At 36.0% G+C, this 22194-nt stretch overlaps 1 protein-coding gene across 2 annotated transcripts in view; it reads right to left on the reverse strand.

Annotated features, from left to right (window-relative positions):
- Window positions 1-22194, reverse strand: part of WDR75 (WD repeat domain 75) — a 34719-nt gene that overhangs the window by 2712 nt on the left and 9813 nt on the right. For both annotated transcript variants that reach the window (XM_035007552.1, XM_035007553.1), the window contains exons 4-18: window positions 21860-21950; window positions 18352-18476; window positions 16797-16867; window positions 15696-15815; window positions 15286-15374; window positions 10039-10197; window positions 9133-9192; window positions 8926-9041; window positions 7491-7666; window positions 6000-6157; window positions 5359-5539; window positions 4430-4524; window positions 3513-3608; window positions 2706-2875; window positions 2094-2153 (exon numbers count right to left, since the gene is read on the reverse strand). In XM_035007552.1, the coding sequence (XP_034863443.1) occupies window positions 2094-2153; window positions 2706-2875; window positions 3513-3608; window positions 4430-4524; window positions 5359-5539; window positions 6000-6157; window positions 7491-7666; window positions 8926-9041; window positions 9133-9192; window positions 10039-10197; window positions 15286-15374; window positions 15696-15815; window positions 16797-16867; window positions 18352-18476; window positions 21860-21950 (1767 nt within the window). The remainder of the gene's footprint in view (window positions 1-2093; window positions 2154-2705; window positions 2876-3512; window positions 3609-4429; window positions 4525-5358; window positions 5540-5999; window positions 6158-7490; window positions 7667-8925; window positions 9042-9132; window positions 9193-10038; window positions 10198-15285; window positions 15375-15695; window positions 15816-16796; window positions 16868-18351; window positions 18477-21859; window positions 21951-22194) is intronic.

Genomic DNA, 22194 nt, shown 5'->3' on the forward strand with positions numbered 1-22194 from the left:
AAATGCTCAGGAATTGGTACTAATAGTAACAGTACCTTGGAAAAAGGCTAATAACCAGGTAGCCTGGCTGAAAGTCCATTTAGAGAGCATTCATATTCCTAGATCTCCTTCTGAGCCCCAAGAGAGGGCTGGAAGTACATTCTCTGGAGAGTGGAACAAAAGTGTGTCTTTAAACTGAACTGCCTGGGGGGCTTGGTGGCAGTGTCTTCACAGCTGAAGGCAGCTGTGCTTCATAGAGGGTGCTTCCAGGCTGCTAGCCTCCAGGCAAGAATTTAGAAGAATTTTATCTGGGCAATCTGACCAGCCTAAGACAAAAAACCTAAAAATAATGACTTTGGAGACTTTCTCAAAAACAGCCAGTGGTAGAGGCCAGCAGACAAATTCCACCTAGGCAGAGACCTTCCAAATGGCTTTTTGGATCACTTTTAAATAAAAGCAGACAGTCGAGAATCATGAGATTCTGATGAAAACCTGTGAAATGAAAGAGACTAAAACAGATGGAAAACAAACAAATGATAGAAATGGGACTATGCAAAACAAAAAAAGCAGATTAGATGATAAAGATGAAACAATCTCCCAGAAAACAAAGAAAATAGATGATAGTTCAGCACTAAATAACAAGGGTTCCAGAAAAAGAACAGAAAATGAAGGAAAAGAAGTAATTCATTCTTAGTCATTTCTTGGATTAAAACTCTCCAAGGGGCTCCACATATTACTCAGAGGAAAAGCCAAATTCTATTTTATTCACAAAGCCTACTTTGCCTGGCCTACATAAAATGGCAAGCTGCACCCCACACCCTTTTCCTCTATTCCTCCACCCATTATTCTTATCACTTCTAAAGTACTACATTTCACTTATTTAATGCTTGTTGTATTTTCCTGCTAGATTGTGAACGCTGTTAAGTTTAGAGAATTGAATGTTAGCTCACTGAGTGTATTCCAAGCATCTAGAACAGACCCTGGCTTATTGCGGTTCAACAAAAAATTGTTGAACAAATTCAATTAAGTTTTCAGAGGATAATAAAGCTAGTTTACACATAAAGGAACAGGAATAAGAATGGTATTAGACTTCTAATAACACCCAAAGCTATAAAATAGGACAATACCTTCAAAGTTCTAAGAGAAAAAGATTTTCAACCTATAACTTTATAACTCGACCAACCAATCAAGTGGGAGAAGAGAAACATTTCCAAACACACAACGTCTTAAATTTGCCTCACATGGCACTAACAGAATGTGCTTCACACCAAAGCAAAGAAGTGATCGAAGCAAGGGGAAAGCTAGAAGTGAAATGATTCCCCAACTGATGGCGAATGTAGATCCTATGCCTCCTGGGCAGCAGGTATTCATAGAGCAATCGGTCCAGATTGAAGCAAGTCAGAGGCTCTTGGAAATATTCCTTTAAGACTTGAAAGAATACCTAATATATCTGAAATACTGAGAGAAGATTTAAACAACTTGAGTTTGGGGGTGAATTAGATGAGAAGTAAATAGAAAACTATGCAAATAAGAAGGTGGCAATCATTAACTCCAGAGAAAACAGTGTTGCAAAAAAGAAAACAATCTGTCTGGTTACTACATGACTCAACTGTGTTTACACAGTTATAATGAATACGGACCTGATTTATCTATACTGAGAAAACTGAGGAATAGGAAAGGTGTGTGTGTTATGTACATGGGGGAAGTGGTGGTATGAAAAAGAGTAATAACTTGAATAATCAGACAGTAACTAAATCTGAAAAATCCAGAATTAGCAATATAAACACGTTTCTTAGGAAGGCAAATAAAAACTCCAGCTAAAAGAGTTGAAAGTGATTATCTTTGCGGGTAATGGCAGTGGTGTTAGGAAGTTTTCCTGAAAGTCTTGTATAACTATTTGACTCAAATCACAAGCATATATTTTTGACGTTACAAATTAAAACTATATTTTAGAAGAGTAAATATAACCTCAAAGAGGCAAAGTAGCTTTCAAGTGTATGTTTAATTCCATGTTAGGGCAGGTGGAACATTTTTCTCATAGCTAAATTTCAAACAGATAAGGTTATCTCTGTAGGGAGGCAATGCAGTCTGCACCATGAGTGGCTAAAACATACCTGTTTGCTTGTTGGTGTGAGTTTCTCTTCTGGAGACTTTGTACTGAATGTCAATAAACTCTGAAAAGAGAGATTAATGATGCAAAATCTAAACAAAAATGTTATAGTTAAAAAATGAGGTCCATTTTTCATCTTGATATATATACACACATATATATATCTGCCCAAAGAAAAGTAATAGAAGGCTTAAAACATAATTGCTGTGACAGTTACAAGATTGTTCTGAGAACACTTATTTAAGAACTGGTAATGAAATAGATTCAACTGATGGATCAAACTGAAGCCAGTTTTTATTATAGCAAATCAAATACTAAAATTAAAAAAAAAAAAACACACTAATAAGTACCATTTAAAGTATTTTTTTTTTTTTTTTTTTTGCTGTCATGGAGATAATGCAAACAATACTTAAAGAGCCTCAAAGGTGTGGGGTAAAGTTGTGCTAATACACTTAACACTAGTAATACTGTTTTATTGAGCATATTAGATTACTTCTTTTGGGAAGTAATCCTTTAGTACTACTGTTCCACCTGTTATGAGTTATTACTTTCAAATATAAAACGAACTGAAAATTACATATACAAAGTGGTTGCCTTTTTGAGGTGGGATGGTTACCTGTGACTTTGTTAGGAAGTAAAACTGGGATCTGTTCAGCCACTGGTAAGCTTCTGAGGTGAATGATTCAGGCACATCTCGCGGAACAAATACTCCCCACTGAACTTCCTCTCTGGAGATATTCTTTTGAATATACAATGGTCTTGGCTCACTGGGTTTAAATACAAACACTAGAGGGAAAAAAACAAACAGACCATAACATTTTGCATGCAAAGGTTAGTTCCAGCCTCAGGTTGACAGCCCACACTAATCCTGGGACTTACCCCATTGAGTAAATGGTCCAAGTCATGATTATTTTAGGCTTTAATTCAAATATCTACTGGATGCCTGCTATGTGCCAAGCAGTTAGGAATGAGGGCTCTGAAGATGAAGAGGAGGAAGAAGAACCCCTGCTCCAGAGACCAGGGTGGCCAACCGCAGAAGACTGACACCAAAATATTGTGATATTTTGTCTTAGGTACTGGAACAGCGATCTGCAGATAGTGCTTCAAGAAGACGGGGGAAGACTGATTAAAGCCTCTTAAAATGCTCCAGAGGGGCAAAATCTCTCTTGGGACGTTCTGAATGTGGAGTGGGACTGGCATGGTGAAAATGAGAGATGTACTGGAGCTCTCCCAGAAGTCAGTATGAGTGCACACAGAACAAGACGTCGCGGTAAGAACTCAAGAGAGAACAGTACCTCTGGCAAAATGGCCTAAAATAAACATTTGATTTAAAGGCAGTTTGACTCACTTTATATTAAAGATGTTAAAAAGAAAATTTAGGTAATAGATCTCCTCTTATTATCAAACTATGGTCTGTACTTACAGTCTGAACCCACCGAAGACTGAGAGATTGCAGCAATATTCTCTGAATGAGGATCAGGTTCCATAACTCTAATGTTTAATTTTGCACTCCATTCCACTGGCGGGAAAAAAGAACAATTCATTTCTAGAAAGAGATTTACCAGAAACTTTTTTAAGCTTGTTATTTAAAGTAGGTACTCAATTTTTACTGGGACAATTCTATTCTTAGGAAGAGGGATATTAGACTTCCAAATAACACATGGAGACAAACTGAAAATGTCTGTGGAAGCCTGCACTAGAGCAAGGGGCAGGAAGCAGAACAACCAAGTACTCCTCCCACATACTATGAAATGGTTATTATTATTTCAGTGCAACTACTGTCTGGTGCTTTTGGCAGCTTAACACAGGCAAAATGTTAAGAATCACTGTAGAGAATATATATAAACAGAGTATCATACATGTTCATTACTAAACCACCACGCCTTCCAAGCATACTCAAATGTGTAAAATGCCAATAAGTAAAAATGAGTAAAAACGAAGTCCACATTTGTTAGGAGGCTTGTGAAAGGAGACATTCAAATTTAAAGCTGCCATGGATGCTGCATGTTAATACAGGTTACATTTCAGCAGAAACATTCCTCAGGCTGTTATGAGAATAGAGAAGATGGAGGACAACAGAAAGTTATACATGGCAGAGAAAGGCAAGGATAATAGAAATCAATTTATGGCCAATTAGGCAGATTACAAATAATGTACATCCCTTACAGGCTCAGCACTTCAAATTTTGATGCATAATGTGACATGTGAAAAACTGTAAGTACTCTCTGGATAGAGACATGAAGATATGATCCAGAAGTCCTAAAATACCAAAATTTAATGGCCATTTATCATATGATTTGTCAAATCACTTTATAGTAAAAAAAAAAAAAAAAATCTTACATGCACAACTGAGCAGATTCCAACAGCAAAGAATGCCATTTTCAGTAGCACCAAGAAGATACTTTGAACAAGTCAATCTCCCAAAGCAAAGGTGCCTATGTTAAAACCACAAGAAGTTAATCATCAGTTTTAGCACGCTGAGTTTCGGACTGCAGACTTCTAGTATAGTTTTATGCAATGCAGACTTTTAGAAAGATATATTTTTGTTCACAATTATCCTGCAGGAAAAAGGGACTAAGGAGAGCAAAAGGAGAGGTTTATTTAGCTATTTTGTTTCTTTACAAAAACAAGTTTGATGACCAATTCTTTGCTCTAATATGCTGTATAATTTATTGGCACACACTATAAGCAATATGTATGTGAAATGTACAAAGTCATTTAACAAAACCCTTTTTTATGCTCGTTTAACCTAGAAGAAAATTTGCAGTATAAATTCTGAAGAATTTTTACAAAGCAAATTCAGAATCAGGTATGTTGGGAATTAAAAACTGTCTTGTTAGCCCTCTGCCATTCTGTCCTCAAATGCCAGCTGCCTGAAGTGGCAGATGTTGCTGTTTTTTCTTTTGCCCTTTTTGAATACAAACAAGGTTTGAGCATGACATTGTTTTTATGGGAAAACAGAAGATAAGCATTGTTTGGATCCGTGGAGGCTTATTAGCGTCTATTTTTAGGTAGCACAACCACGAAAAGTATCTATTATGAAGAAAAAAATCTGTAGGTTAAGAGTTAAATGTTAATCCTCATTTCAGAAATGGGTAAAACCATAGCAAATAGTTCACATACCCAAAATTTTTAGCTTCCTACCACTTTGGTTTGCTACTGACCACAGACCACCTTTAGAAGAAGCATAAGTTACTACTAAAAGTTTATGTGGAAAGACTCATTTAAATTAAAAACAAACAGTATGACATACTCCCCAAATTATTTACCTTATATTCCCAGCTCGTTGACAAAATGTACATTTAAGTTCCCATGTCTCTGAATCCCATATTGTAACTATTTCCTCAAAACTAACTGCTAGTAGAGAACCATCTTCAGAGAAACAACAGTTAGTTGCTTGGTATTTGTGATAACTACCCACAAAGTCACAGGTCCAGCCAACAGCTTTTTCTGTGGAAACATAGATCATATAGTTCAGAAATGGTATAAATGCTAGATAATACTTTAGGGTAGTTATAAGCAGTAAGGATTACAGAAGAAGCACAACAAAAAACCTTGGTCCTTGAAACTTGAGTTAGAAATGCTCCAAAGCACTGACTGGTTTGAAATATATACCTCTTCCAGAAAATCTTGACCTCCCTCTAGTGGAACAGTGAAAGAACTGCCTTTTTTCCCCAACACTGTACCCTCACAGAAATAATCAGTACATGATTGATTAATCAAGACTGTCATAAAAAAATACAGATTTTGGGGAAAAGGCATGTAAAATGTAATCTCTTAAATCAATTAGGCAATAACCCACAGAAGTTAAATAAGGTAGAAAAAGTCCTCCTGGAATGGACACAATTCTTAAAGATATCAATTCTTAAAATTATGCACTCTGTAGACATACCATATTTAATTAACTTACTGTATATATCAGAATCATCTGTTAATATCCACACTTTGAAGTGACCATCTTTACTAGCTGTAACCAAGGTGGGGTTTTCAAATTTTTCTGCATTACAGAAACAGAGAGCTGTGATGTGGTCTTCATGTGGCATGTTAATCTTTGTATTAAGAACAAACCTAACAGAAAGGAAATCATCAACTTAGCCTTACATCAGAACAGTATTATATACTGTCATATGAGTACAAGAATTTTTTACTGTACATTTTATAATAGTATCTTTAAGAATGAGCAACGGATACATTATCATCTAGAATGACAAACAATTGAGTGCTCTACCTCTAATGGCCACAGGATATAAAGAGTTCTAACACATTATCTCTGCCTTTGTGTAACTTATACAATATAGAGATCATTATGTATACTGTCAACTTGTACAAAATGAATATAAAATAGGAGTCGTCACAGAATGATACATGAAAACCTACCACATTAAACTCTGTAAGAAAATTGTACAGAACTCAGATGATTATCTACTTTCAAAAATAAGCAAAAAATGGAATGGCCGTGAAAGCCCCTACTTGTGACAAGAAAATACAGAAAACTACCTCTTCAAATGCAGGATAACCTAAGCTAGCACACTGTTCTTAAAAGAACATTGGGGCAAGACTGTGCTGTGATTTTTTATTTTTATTTTTTAAAGATTTTAGTCATTTGACAGAGACACAGCGAGAGAGGGAACACAAGCAGGGGGAGTGGGAGAGGGAGAAGCAGGCTTCCTGCGGAGCAGGGAGCCCGATGCGGGGCTCGATCCCAGGACCCTGGGATCATGACCTGAGCTGAAGGCAGATGCTTAACAACTGAGCCACCCAGGCGCCCCTGTGCTGTGATTTTTTAAAAGTCCATACTACCAGAAGAGTGACTAGCGATAATCTATTAATCCCTCTCGGCCTGTTTCTTTAACCTGTAAAATGTGGAAAAGAAATTTATCTTACAGTATTTCTATGAAATTGGTAGGACAATAGATACAAAAGCACTAAGCCTAGGTCTTAGCACACAGCACGGACTTGATAAACGGCCACTATAATCAAAGTCTGAGAAACCAGTGAACTCTATGTAATCAAACATACATGCTACACTACAGTATACCTCTGCTGCCTACCACTGCCATGCTCCCCGAACGTAGTATAATGTGAATAGAGGAGCAAAGGGACTGAGAAATTTGGATTCTAACTCTGGCTTTGCTTGCAATTAGGTCTGATGTCCTTGGGAGGCAGGGGGGTCACTTTCCCATGTTTCCTCATTTATGTGTGGAGATGACATTACAACTTGGGGGACACCAGTGCTTTCTCAGAGCAAAAGCTGACAGGCTTTATTAGGAGAGTAACACCTCCCTCATTGGTCTAAATCTAAAATTTACCAAAATGAAACATTCTAAAGACAAATGAAACATAAAATACAAAATCACATATTTTCTACTCTGAAGTTAAGTAGCCACATAGGTAGTATTACCCTTGTGTTTTCTTATTATACATCCACAGTTTCATCTGCAAGTCAAGCTCTGTTTCCTTTTCTTGACGTTGTTCCACTGTTGCAAGCCAGTTACCATAGCAGCCGAATGCAGCCTTTGTTAGCTCAATCTGGATCAGACCATAATCATTGATATATTCTTGCTGTATAATATCTAACTGATGGATTAAAAAAAATCCAAAATGCTCATTAATGTAAATATGTAAATGTTAAAGTTTTCAAGGAATGGTAACTAACCATAAACATAACTTCTAGAATCTATAGTAATAGGTTCTCAGATAAAGGAAAAAACAAACTATTAGTTATGGATATCAAAACTGCCATTAAAAAAAGCACATTATATAGCACCAGTTCAGTAGCAATTATTCTTTAATGACCTTTAATTTTAGTGATGACTGACTGACCCATGTACGTGATACAACAGAACGCTTAATTGATAGTAATGCTTTTCTCCCTTGTTTCTATCAACAAAAAGCTTTACATAAAATCCCAAGTTAAATTCCACATCACTAAAAACAAGAAAATAAAATCTACAATTTTTAAGTGGTGAAGAAAGATAGCAATGTTATAAGTAGACTTTTATTTATGATTTTTATCCCATTCCCTTGTCTACTTACCAAACATATATTGAGTAATTATTATTTCTAGTCACTGTACTGAAAATGTACAAAGAATTAAGTTTCCTTTCTTTGGGGGGTTTAAAGGCAAGGGAAAGAAAGATCAAGTGTACAGCTGCTGACGGAAATAAAGGATACTGTGGGGCACAAAGTAGAAAGTCTGGATCAATAAGATCCCTCTTTAGACTGAAAATTTTATCACTGGTAGGTACACAGGACAACACTTTAGCAGAAAACAGAGACATATTTATATTTATAGTCCTTATATTCTTTTTTTTTTTTTTAAAGATTTTATTTATTTATTTGAGAGAGAGAATGAGACAGAGAGAGAGAGCACGAGATGGGGGAGGGTCAGAGGGAGAAGCAGGTTCCCCGCCGAGCAGGGAGCCCGATGCGGGACTCGATCCCGGGACTCCAGGATCATGACCTGAGCCGAAGGCAGTCGCTTAACCAACTGAGCCACCCAGGCGCCCCTATAGTCCTTATATTCTTATTTCCCTATTCTTGTAACTCAAGGCACAGGTATGTGACAGCTAATTAGACTGCAGTCTGAAACATAATTAAATGGAGAGCCAGCACAGGAGTGCCAACTGACTTACGTGTAGCCTTATTTTGCCACTGTGGCCTCATTAGAATTATGCTGTAAACAACTAAGTAACCAAAGACAGTATTGATAACTGTTCAAGCAAACAATGGCACAGGATCTTGTTTTAGAAGCTACTAAATAAGTTACTTAACCCTGGTGGTGCTGTTGGAAACTTTCATTAGTTTTAAGGCCAGTTAATGGATCAAAATCTTACATTGTATAACTGCTTATCATGCTGCAGAGAATAAAACTGCAAATGGCCAGGTTTTCCATTCAAAACCAAAGCTTTAGTTCTGGGATCAATCATCAAACCGGTAAAGATACTGCTGTCTGCAAAAGAAGTGACAAACAATAGTTAAAGTCATACAAATATTCATTTTTAAGTTGTGTATGATTACAAATCCACTGGGTTTTGTAATACCTTTCACTAGGCCTTGAATTACTGCAGATGCCTCAAGGTTTCGGTGAATTATTATAATCTCTGTGGGTAAAAAAAACAAAAACAAAAAACAAACCATAAATTGGTCAGAACTTCAAGGTCAAAAAAAATCAACTGAATTTATGTCATTCTAAAATATACCAGATTCTAAAACAACTTAGTAAGTTCAGGAACTAAAATCAGGAATAAAAAAAGAAAATCAGGAATATATTTTATGATTTAGCTAAAAAACGGGCTGGGGAAGAGGGTTTTTTTTGTTTTTTTTTGGAGGCTTTAAGGTTTATCAGTTGTGCCTATGAATATATTTTAAGTGTTAATTCAGAAACTTATATACTCTAAAAGAGACAGTTTACTTTGAAATGACTCATTGCACTAACGGATTGCTCAGTTATGGGTTTTTTTTTTTTTTTTTTTTGAAGGGAAAGGAGGCAATGGGCCCTGAGATTTACATTTAGGCTGAGTAGTAACAGGATGAGCAAAAAGTTTTGGAGGTATACAAGACTGCCTCTATTCCTGTCAGAACCCATGGGACCCCCACACCAAGTGTGGCTACATTAAGTGTTCTTTTGAAAACATCATTACATTTGTGAAGGCACAAATGCCCACTTCAAAAACCCTCCCTCTATTATCCCCACATCCACATGTAAAGGTTTTGAAATGGAAATGGTACAAGAACCAAATACACTTGGCCCTACATTTTTATCAAAACAATCCTGAAAATGTTGGATTTTGGTGGCATCTAGAGTCAAAAAAGGAAACCGAGAAAAGAGGAAGAATGGAAGAAATAATGCTCATTAAATCTTACACTCCTCTTAATTAGTTTTATGTCTCTTATTTTCCATTCCCTAGTTGTACAATTCTATCTCCTCACAACAAAGTCAGACTTACTGTTATCAGAGTGAGAAGTACAGAACAAATCCCCTGCTGGTGAGACTGAGATATGTTCAATAGTAGCTCCCAAACGGGGGAGGAACTCCTTATTCTTCTCTGTTGCATCTCGCCACTCTACAAGGACAGATTCACGACCACCACTCAGAAGACTGGTGCCTTCTCATCCATCCACGGAAATGAAAAGGACAGTATTTTGGGGAAAAAAACCAAAAATATAATTAACACTTAAAATCTCCCTACTATGTTAGAGATAGAAACTATTTTTAAAAATACGCAAACAAGTATCTTCCTATCTTTTAATAAACTTAAGACAACAGACTTTTTAATTATTAACATATAATGTATTATTTGTTTCAGGGGAACAGGTCTGTGGTTCATCAGTCTTACACAATACACAGCACTCACCATAACATATACCCTCCCCAGTGTCCATCACCCAGCCACCTCATCCCCCTACCCGCCTCCCCTCTAGCAACCCTCAGTTTGTTTCCTGAGATTAAGAGTCAACAGATTTAACAGTCATTGATTCTGGGATTTTCCTTTCCAACAATATTTAACTAGTTTGTTGCTGATCAACTCTTCTGCCAATAACAGAAAAACTGAATGACAAACATCCTCTAGGACCAGATGGCTTCAATGACAAATTTTTCCAGACATTTAAGAAATGAACCAATTTTATACTCTTCTAAGTAACAAAAAAACCCCAAAAACAAAGAACACTTCCCAACTTGTTTACAAGAACAACATAATCCTTTACCAACCTAATAAATTATAAGAAAGTTATAAGCCAATTTCATGATCGATGAAAATTCCCAAAGTATTAGCAAGCTGAATCCAAGGATATATTAAGAGGATAACATATTGCAGAGCTGAGTTTACCGTAAAAATGTGAGGTTATCTTAACACTTGAATAATAAGTGTAATTAATTCCATTTACATAATAAAGGGAATAATCATAAGTATCTTAATAGATGTAGAAAAAATAAATGATAGAATTCTACTCCCATGATAAAAATTCTCAGTAACTTAGCATTAACTGGAGGTCCTAATATACTGACATGAGACAAGAAGGCATTAAGGATTGGAAAGAACTAATTACTTCAGTGCTCACACACAGTGTGACTGAGTGCAAAGTACAGCCAAAACAGTTTATACTGTTCATATTTGCCTGAACTTATAACCAGTTCTCAAGGCAACTATACTTTGTAGCTCATTTACATAGACAACTAATTTTCTTCTTGTTTTCTCTTACACAGATAGATCAATGCTGACATTTTACTGACAACCCTGTACTATATGTATATGTATATACATATATAGGTGTGTGTGTATATATTTTTAAAAATTTTATTATTTGAGAACACCTGTGCACACGAGAGCAGGTTGGAGGGACAGAGGGGGAGAGAATCTTAAGCAGACTCTGAGCCCAGTGTGGAGCCCAATGCAGGGCTCAATCTCACAACGCTGGGATCACAACCCAAACTGAAACCAAGAATGGGATGCTCAACTGACTGAGCCACCCAGGTGCCCCACATGTACTATATTTATTCTTATTTACAAATACTCACATGACTTATAAAACCAGGAATTCAACACTCTAATAAGCCAAGATTAGCTGCAGTACCTCCTATACCAAAGCCTTGGCTCACGGTAGAGGTGCACTGTATTTTTTCCTTCCCTTTGAGTGCCAAATAGTCTACTCCTTCTTCCCCAAGACCCATCTGAAAAGGCCAGGCTCAAATGTTCCAGGGCTTAAGTAAAGCCCCCCCAGAGAGCTGTGACTGCTAACTGGTGTGAGAGGAGGCAGACAAGATGAACAAGGTAACAAAACAGAGAAAAGTCAGTGACAGTAGTATCAGCTGGTCTTGGCCCAGATTAGGGCAGGGGCCACAGCAGAGAAAATGAAACTGAGGATGAAAGGCAGAATGATGCTGCATGGAATATGACATCCGTATGTACACACACATGCCCCCACCATTTGTATTTTGTGGAGGGGCTTGTGAGAAGGGTGGAAAAGATAAGAGCAGCCTACATCTTTTATCCAGAGGGTTAAATATCCTCTTCATTCTCTATTCTTACTTCCCATATCACAACTGTTATACTACTCTGTCAGGGTCCCACCCCCATATACACCAGTAACTGTTCCCCACCCCAACCCACAAGTAGGCTGAAGATGCCTCCTACTTCCTGAGGCTCCAGTTCCAGTGAGTTAAACCCAAGTAACCCTGTAAGGATCCAGAGCACATGGTATTAAGACTTTTTCTGACAGTTCCTAGGAAGAACTGCTGAAAGAAAATTCACTTTCTCCAGGCACATAATCTTCTTTAGCATCCAGTCCCCCTTTTCAGAAACCAGCCAAAATATACTGATATAACTTTTACTACATAGGTGTGAGGGTACTAAAAGTAAAGACAAAATGTACCTCCCCAAATTTATGTTGATCATCCTATTTTCAAGGAAGACTTTTAAATATTTTTAATAACTTTTAAAAAGTTTTAACTTAAATTCCAGTTAACATACAGTGTAGTTAGCTTCAGGTGTACTATATAGTGATTCAACAATTCTATACAACACCTGGTGCTCATCACAAGTGAACTCCTTAATCCCCATCCCCCCACCCACCTCCCATCTGGTAACCCCCCCGTTTGTTCTCTTAGAGTTTGTTTCTTGGTTTGCCTCTTTCTCCCTTTGTTTCTTAAATTCCACATATGAATGAAATCATATGGTATTTGTCTTTCCCTGACTTATTTTGTTTAGCATAATACTCTCTAGTTCCATCCATGTCTTTGCAAATGGCAACATTTCATTCTTTTTCTATGGCTGAGTAATAGCCTATTGTATATATACCACTACTTCTTTTATCCATTCAGCAGTCGATGGATACTTGGGCTGTTTCCATAATTTGGCTATTGTAGATAATACTGCTATAAACATTGGAGTGTATATATCCCTTTGAATTAATATTTTTGCGTTCTCAGGGTAAATACCTAGTAGTGCAATTGCTGGATCGTAGGGTAGTTCTATTTTTAACTTTTTTTTTTTGAGGAACCTTCATATTGTTTTCAAAATGGTTGCACCAACTTGCATTTCCCACCAACAGTGCAAGAGGGTTCCCCTTTCTCCACATTCTCACCAACACCTGTTATTCCTTTTTTTTTTTTTTTTAATTTTAGCCATTCTGGCAGGTGTGAGGTAGTATCTCATTGTAGTTTTGATTTGTATTTCCCTGATGATGAGTGATGTTAAGCATCTTTTCATGTGTCTGTTGGCCATCTGGATGCCTTTTTTAGAAAAATGTTCATGTTTTCTGCCCATGTTTATTCTGCGCAAGGATTATTCATTTTTTGGGTGTTAAGTTGTATAAGCTCTTTATATATTTTGGATATAACTTTTATCAGATATGTTCATTTGTAAATATCTTCTCCCATTTCATAGGTTGGCTTTTGGTCTTGTTGACTGTTTCCTTTGCTGTGCAAAAGCTTTTTATTTTGATGAAGTCCCAATAGTTTATGTTTGCTTTTGTCTTCCTTGCCTCAGGAAACTATCTGGAAAAATGTTGCTACAGCCAATGTCAATGAGGTTACTGCCTGTGTTCTCCTCTAGGATTTTGATGGTTTCATGTCTCTAATGTCCTTAATCCATTTTGAATTTATTTTTGTACATGGTGTAAGAGTGTTGCTCTTCAGTTTTCCCAACACCATTTGTTGAAGGGCCTGTCTCTTCCCATCCCGTGTTCTTTTCTGCTTTGTCGAAGATTAACCGAACATAGAATTGTGGGTTCATTTCTAGGCTTTCTATTCTGTCCCTTTGATGTATGTGTCTATTTTTGTGCCAGTACCATACTGTTTTGATTACTACGGCTTTGTAATATAATTTGAAATCTAGAATTGTGATGCCTCCAGTTATGCTTTTCTTTTTCAAGATTCTTTGGCTATTTGGGGTCTTTTGTAGTTCCACAGAGATTTTAGAATTGTTTGTTCTAGCTCTGTGAAAAAATGCTGTTGGTATTTTGATAGGGAGTGCATTAAATGTGTAGATTGCTTTGGCTAGTACTGACTTTTTAACAATATTTGTTTTTCTAATCCATGAGCATGGAATGTCTTTCCATTTCTTTGTGTCATCTTCAATCTCTTTCATCAGTGTTTTACAGTTTTCAAAATACAGATCTTTCACCTCTTTGTTAGGTTTATTCCTAAGTAACTTACTGTTTTTGGTGCAATTGTAAATGGACTGATTCCTTAATTTCTCTTTTTGCTGCTTCATTATTGGTGTATAGAAGCAACAGATTTCTGTACATTGATTTTGTATCCTGCAACTCTACTGGATTCGTTTATCGGTTCTAGCAGTTTTTTGGTGGTCTTTTGGATTTTCTATATACAATATCATGTCATCTGCAAACAGTCAAAGTTCTACTTCTTCCTCATCACTCTGGATGCCTTTTATTGTGTGACTGCTGAGGCTAGGACTTCCAATACTATCTTAAATAACAGTGGTGAGACTGGACATCCCTATCTTGTTCCTGACTGCAGAAGAAAAGCTCTCAGTTTTTTTGCATTGAGCATGATATTGGCTGTGGGTTTTTTCACATATGGCCTTTATTATGATTAGGTTTGTTCCCTCTAAGCTTACTTTTTGAGGGTTTTATCATAAATGGATGTGGTACTTTGTCAATCACTATAGCCACACTCTCATGCAGCTTAAATGAAACACAAGTTCTGAATTAATTTTAAATTGTGAATGCAAATGAGGCATTCTAATAGTTAAAAACAAATTTTTGAATTAGACCTAGGTCCAAATCCCACTTACTAGCTGTGCGACCTTAGGCAAGTTAGTTCTCAACTACAAATCTCACTTCATCTGCAAAATGATGCCTATTTCATAGCTTCAAGAATTAAATTAGGTAGTGGATGTAAAGCATAGCATAATCATTTGTACAAGATAAACTATAAGCTACTCTTATGGACAACAAGCACTTAGCCATGGCTAATTATAATTACATTTTAAAAGACTAATGTAATTTAATAGGTTCTTTATGTTAACAACAAGGACTTTATCACAAGTGTACATTTTGATACCCTGAAACCTATAGTGTATGGCACTGTGCTGAAGAAAGTTCAAACCACAGGGGAGATATACTAGTGTTTACAATTCTTTTGGTCCATGCAACTCTAAACCTTTCAAACTATAAATGCAGTGAATACTGATCCATATACTTCCAAAGTTTAATTATTAAACTTCACTTACCTGTCACTGAAAAAGCCAAATCCATAACCATATCATGGTGCCAATGTAAACATGTGTATGTGTATTTCTTACCATCATCAAAATTCCTCCTATTGGAGAAAACTAAAATTGTTAATTTGACCAAAGGCATTAAGTTAGGAAAGTAATGGCAAAAAATGATTAAAAAGTTCTTAAAACAATTACAGGCAAAATGGAAATTTTAACTCCTCCCACAAGCCCAAGGTTAGAAATTAAAAAATAAGCCTATGCAATGAAGAGCACAGAAATACAAGAAAGGGAGGATGTCAGCAAAGCCTCATCTCTACTACCAGTACTATCCTTTATCCTGAACCCAAAGATAGTTCTGTTCTGCAGGACTAACACAAAATAATAATATAAAGGGTCACCATGCATTTCATAAGTGAACTGACCAAAGACGAATTTTGCCATCCTTGTGACCAGTTGCTATGCAATCTTCCTTTGGGTGACATGCTACACATGTAAAATTGTTCTTAGCATGTTTCTTATTTTTTGATGATGATAAAGTGAACCTAGAAGAAAAAAATTGTCCCTTATTAAAGTCTCTTGATAAGTGGTGGTGTAGTTAAGTAAAAGAGAGTTCACACCCTTATCAACCAAACTGGAGAGCTCCAAAAATTCACTGAATATAAATGCATGATTTAAAAAAAAAAATTGATTATCAAGAATTTTTCTTGCAAACACGTATTAATATACAATATAAACTCCATGTGACCAACATTCTACCATGATAACTTGTCTACGGAGGCCACTGACATCAAAGTAAAGCCAAGACAGTCCTTTCAGTGACTTTTGCCTGAGCCAAGTTTGTTCAAATTTCTTGTCAACCGAAGCTAAATTTTAACATTAGTAATGAACAAGCCTAATAAATTATATCTGAGACAACTGGCTAATGTGTCCAAAGATAATAAGGATCCTTATTATACTGCAAAGAGAAACATGTTAATCTTGACACGGTAAAAGGGAAGAGGGGACAGTGTCACTTGAAGAGTCACTACTTGTGTTTGACAAGAGTCTCCTTAAATACGTTATTTTATTCATCCTTACAATTCTATTAGGTAGATATTTTCCCCATTTTAAATATATGTTAATTTGAGGTACACTGAGCTTTAAAGAGACAAAATTTGACTCACTTTAAACCCGGGTATCCCAAAGCCTACATTCACTCCTATAACCAAAAAAAAAAAAAAAAAAGAGGCAGTTAAGGTTCACCTGGGCTAGCCTTTTCAAACTACATCCAATGTTGACATCATATATGCACACCAGAATCTAAGTGGACAAGGGGTTTTGGTTGAACAAAGCTCCCTAGGTTTTTGTGACTAATAATTCCTTCAACCTTATCCATTGTGGGTTAAAAACTCTACCTCTGTAATGAAGTGGTTTCACAATCACTTGCAACATGAAACTAGAAATAGCTCTGGATCACAGGTATGAAGATGAAATAAAATTACAACCAACTCAAGTAAATAAAGCTATCAAAAAGAAATTCTTACCTCGATGTTGTTTTCTTTTTGAAAAAATAGACAGACAAGTAAAAGTCCCGTACTGCAGCAACATATTCTCCCTAGTATTTCAAAGAGATGACATTCACAAAAATAGGTAACACTTTTCGAGAAATGTTCTCATCACAAAAGTTAATCATCAGTAACCTTTTTTTTTTTTTTTGCAGATTGAGCACATTAATATAAAACAACGTAGTTAGCTATGGAAAGAATAATCCTTTTAAAATCGTCATAGAAAATTAAAAGATGAACTTAGGTCCTATATTTGAATTTTTTCCATTAAGGCACAACTTATATACAAAACATTGCCATATTTGACATGTATATCCATGTCACCACCACCAGATTTAGAACATTTTCTTTACCTCAGAAATGTTTCCTTGTTCCTTTTTCTAGTCATTCCCAATGTCCCTGCCCTTGTCAGCAACCACTGATTTCTATCACCACGGTTTACTTCTCTGTCTGTTCTAGAATATCATATAAACAGAATAGTGCAATGTACAATTTTGTGTCTGAACTCTAGCTCACCTTCCCCTTTTTGAGAGTCATTCATGCTCTTATCTGTATCTTTAGTTTCTATTTTTATGAAGTAGCATTCCAATAAATGAATACGTATCACAAATTATTTATTCTCTTGTTGATGAACATTTAGGTTATTTCCACTTCGGAGTTACTATGAATACTAATCATTGTGGTACATGTCACTTTATGGTCATTTTCTCATTTCTCTACCTAGGAGTGGAACTTGCTGGCTCATGGTAAGAACGGATGTTTACCTTTGCTCCATATCTTGCCAATGCTCAGTACTGTCCATCTTTAATGTTAAAGTGTTTTCTCTATTATAAGAAATTAGCTTTCTTTAGAACAAAACCAAAAAAATGCTACAAACTTAGACTACAGTAACATGCCACCACAATGTCATCTAGGGACTTCCGGTGCTGCTTGACTTGAAAATAACAAAGTGATTATTAATAGGGAAAGGCTAAATCATGGTAGAAACATCATAGTTATTATTTCTGATGAACATGTAAGTATACACTTGTATTGCAATGTTAAGTAAAAACAAAGGTTAAAAAGCCTTCAGATCCTATAATTCAGTTTGGGAAAAATTATTTTATATGCATTTAGGAAAAAGCCTAGAAAGAGATTTAAGATTTAATTTCTTCACTTTATTTTTAACTTCCCAATTTTCTATAATGGGCACACTGATTACGGACAGGGAGGTCATATTTTCTAAAGACACATAGTCTAAAATGAAAGGATGTGAGTGGCTTTTACATGGAGCAGGCTAAGAAAGAGTTCAAATGCTGAAATATTGGTATTTTTTGAACAATTAGAGGGTTTACAAGAATAAGTATATAAAGATTAAGGATCCTAAAATATCTACACCATAAATACATGCTAAAGTAATGGAACAAACTTCTTAGCTCCTAACAAAAATACTGTAACTCAAGGCAATATTCAGTGACTATAACATAAAATGCTCAAAGGAAACATTGCTGCAAAGAGATTTTATGTACAAAATAGAAAACCAAAACAAATTTACCTCATTTCCAAAGGCAATGCACTTGGGTGACTGGTTTATATGATCCAAAACAAAGGAGAGCTCCTTAGCTTCTATTTCCTGGCTTGATGATTTTGGCAGTTTCACTGAAACCAGCTGAAAAACATCTAGCCAAAGGTAACTATATTAATATAAATCTTCTCTAGAGAAAATGAACATGTGCACTTATTCATATGAAACTGTTACTTAGTACTCTAGAATTCATTTGATGGCAATAAATCAGGCCATCTTGAACAAAATGTGCCTTCAAGTTGGACTGTTCATTTGAATATACAAGTTTTAAATGGAAGTCTAATTTCTTAACTCCTACACATACGTGCTCTATATATGTTAAAACAGAAAACAATTTATCTTACTGGTATATTCTGTATTCCAAAGTATTAAGCTGCCCTTTACAATGGAGATGGAATATGGTGTATTGGTGAACTGAGCAGCCAAAGGCAACAACCCATCCGAGCGATTTCAGAAATGCTATGTGCTTGCCACACAGTCACAAGATATATCTCCTCTTCTATAATACTGTCACGTGTTCTCTTTACATCCCATTTAAAAAACCTCCCAAGAGAAAATAGCTGTATTTTACTATGCTATTTCCTTATTCCTTCAGACATTAAAATGAATATAAACTTCTGTAACACCTCAATTTACCATTTTCCAGCCCGATTATTTGCTCTGAACTCTTGGTTCTTCTAGCCTTCTCAGTCATCTCAAACTTCACATGCCCAAACCCTGAACTCTTGATTTTCCTTTTTAAATTAGTCTTCCCCAACTCTACCCACTGCAGGAAATGGCACCACCATTTACCCAGCTGCTTAGACTTCCTTACGTTATCTTAGACTTCTCTTTCATATCCCACATCAAACCATCAGCAAACCCTGTTGGCCGTATCTTCCAAAGGTACCCAGAACACAATCATTTCTCACCACCTAAGCAAGGACCTCTTAACTGTACTCTGTACTTCTATCCTTGTCCCCCTATAGTCTATTCTCGTCAAGCCAGAGAATCTAGTACAACTAAGTCAGATCATTTCACTCTTTTTAACTACTCAGCTTTTTAACTACTCAGAGTAAAAACCAAAATCCTTTCAATGGCCTATAAAGCTGTTTATTACCTACTCTCCCCTGGATCACTCCAATCCAACCTCCCTGCTATTCCTCAAACATGCTAGAAATGCTGTAGAACATGCTTCTCCAATACTGCTGCACAGAGTATTCTTCTCAGAACCACTTAAATTATTTAAATATGTACTTCTCCAATGCTGCCTCTGCTTCTCCAATTCTCCTCCCCTGCTATATTTTTCTCTAAAGCATCTTTCACCTTATTACATCTGATGACTGATCTAGTCTGCTTATTGTTGGGATTGTCTGTTTTGTTCTCTGCAACCAGAATAGTAACTGGCATGTAGTAGGTTTTCAGTTAGATACTAAATGAATAAATTACATACGGTCAAAAAATGATACCATAAAATATGACATGTAAATCAAAAATGTTTTTAAAGCAGCGAAGCATACTTCAACATGATTTATACAATTTTCAATCAGAGGCTGGTTTCGGATTGTGGAACAAAGATGAAACTAATGAAGGATATATGTATTTAGATCTATTCTATGAAATGCCATCTTAGGCCTGATTCACATTTTTACGTTAACAGCTAAACAGATTTTCACACGTTGAGGTCTCATGATGTGTTAAGTACTGGAGAGTAACACGAATCCCACCATGAATAGAATTCAGATTACATTATAGCATTTGGTTAACTCCAAAAGGCAAATGCCAAGATCTTTACTTTAGATCAGTAGTTTTCTATCCTGGCTTGCACATTAGACTCAACTAGGGAATATTTAAGTAAACAGGCCCCAGCACAGGGAATCTAAAGTTAGTTGGAGTGATTCTAACGTGCAGCCAGTGTTAAGAATCACTGACCTCACTAACATGGATGAAAAGTTTTGCTACAACTATTAGCAACTACCCTTGCAACTGAGGAATCGTGGTGTTAGTATACAGACTGGTTACCAAATGTGAAGGATGAGCTTAATCATCTGGGGAAATAAAAAACATGCAGAATCCTAAACTAAATCTCAAAACTAATGAATCAACTGTCAGTGAGGGAGATTAGGAATCTGAATTTTTAGTATGTGGACAGACATTAAGAATCCACACACTTATATATAAAACAGAACTTAAATACTGAAAAGGGCTATCTAAAACCGTCAACTAGGAAGGAGACTTAATTATTTTAAGAAATGTTGCCATTTCCAGAACATTTTTTGGAATATCCTTTAGAGGTGGTTTATGGGCTACATAAGAAAACTGAACTTATTGCTTTTATTCTTTCATGTCACATTTTTGATAGATAAAATATTACTCATTAACAAACTTCACCAAACAATTTTTAGCTAAAAAACAGATTTAGCTTTTATAGTTTTAACTATTCTCAGGTAATTTAAAAGTCCATGATATAGGGGCGCCTGCGTGGCTCAGTCATTAAGCGTCTGCCTTCGGCTCAGGTCATGATCCCAGGGTCCTGGGATCAAGCCCCACATCAGGCTCCCTGCTCCACGGGGGGCCTGCTTCTCCCTCTCCCACTCCCCCTGCTTGTGTTCCCTCTCTTGCTGCGTCTGTCAGATAAATAAAATCTAAAAAAAAAAAAAAAAAAAAAAGTCCATGATATAAAACAATCTGCAAATTTGTTCCAGCCAAAAACACACACACAAAAAATAAAATTACCATGCCCCTAAACTGAACCCAAAGAACAAACAAAAATATACCATGGGAAGGATTCATTTAGCTAGTGAGCCATGAGCCAACTTGGCAGACTGCTCAGTAAACATCTTAAAGCTTTCATTTTTGAATTCTGAAGACAGCTATATTTTATACAGAACACCAGAAGATGCAGTGGCCTTCTTGAATTCCAGTATTAGAACAATTCTTTGGATATATCCCTCATGTCAATGTTCTGATGTATCAAATTCACTGCTGAAGGACAATTTTTGTAACCACTGAAGATATTCCAGGAATTCATAAAATGCTCTGAAACATGGCAATTTCAATGAAATCATGCTCCAATGATAATGAATAATTTAATCACACTACTAGCTCTTAGTATCAAACTGTTTTCTATACCATTTCTGACAGATTCAGGATCAACAAAAGGGGTGTTCAATAACGGATAAAATGAACAGCGACGCTTAAGAATGGCCGATTAAGGTTAGTAGAAAAACAAACTCTAGCCCACCTCTGCAAAACAGCTTTGAAATTTGAGCTCTGCAATCTATTATTACAACTATATATTTAGTAATCATTTTTGCATTGTGTATTTCAGAACTAGGGGGAAGCTTCCCCAAAATGAATGCAATAATAAGAGAAGCAATTTAAATTCCAGCTCCAAACACTGTTAACTTCAGACTAAAACCAAACTGTTACATTTTGAGAAACTATGGAAAGAGTAATCCAATGCTATATAAAACAAAATAAATTAATTATACTATACCTGGTTTTTCTTTATTTATTATAACAAAGACAGAATCCTCAGCACAGGCTAGAGTAAAGAGGGCATGAAGTTTATGCCCTACTATGAAAGTCTGAAAGATAAAAAGTACCATATTGTTTATCGTCTGTCTACCCTCACCTCAACCCCCAAACATAAGTTCCATAAAGGGCAAGCATTTTTTTTTTTTTTTAATCCATTTTGCTCACCACTGTATCCCAACATCAGAATACCTGGTATACAGAAGACACTCGATATATATTTGTTAAATAAATTTTCAAATTAATACATATAGGTCCACCTGTTTTTTTCAATGGTTACATGGTATTCTATTGAAT

This window comes from Mirounga leonina, unplaced genomic scaffold (assembly GCF_011800145.1).
Source record: "Mirounga leonina isolate KUSES-001 unplaced genomic scaffold, KU_Mleo_1.0 Mir_151, whole genome shotgun sequence".
NCBI classification, from domain to species: domain Eukaryota; kingdom Metazoa; phylum Chordata; class Mammalia; order Carnivora; family Phocidae; genus Mirounga; species Mirounga leonina.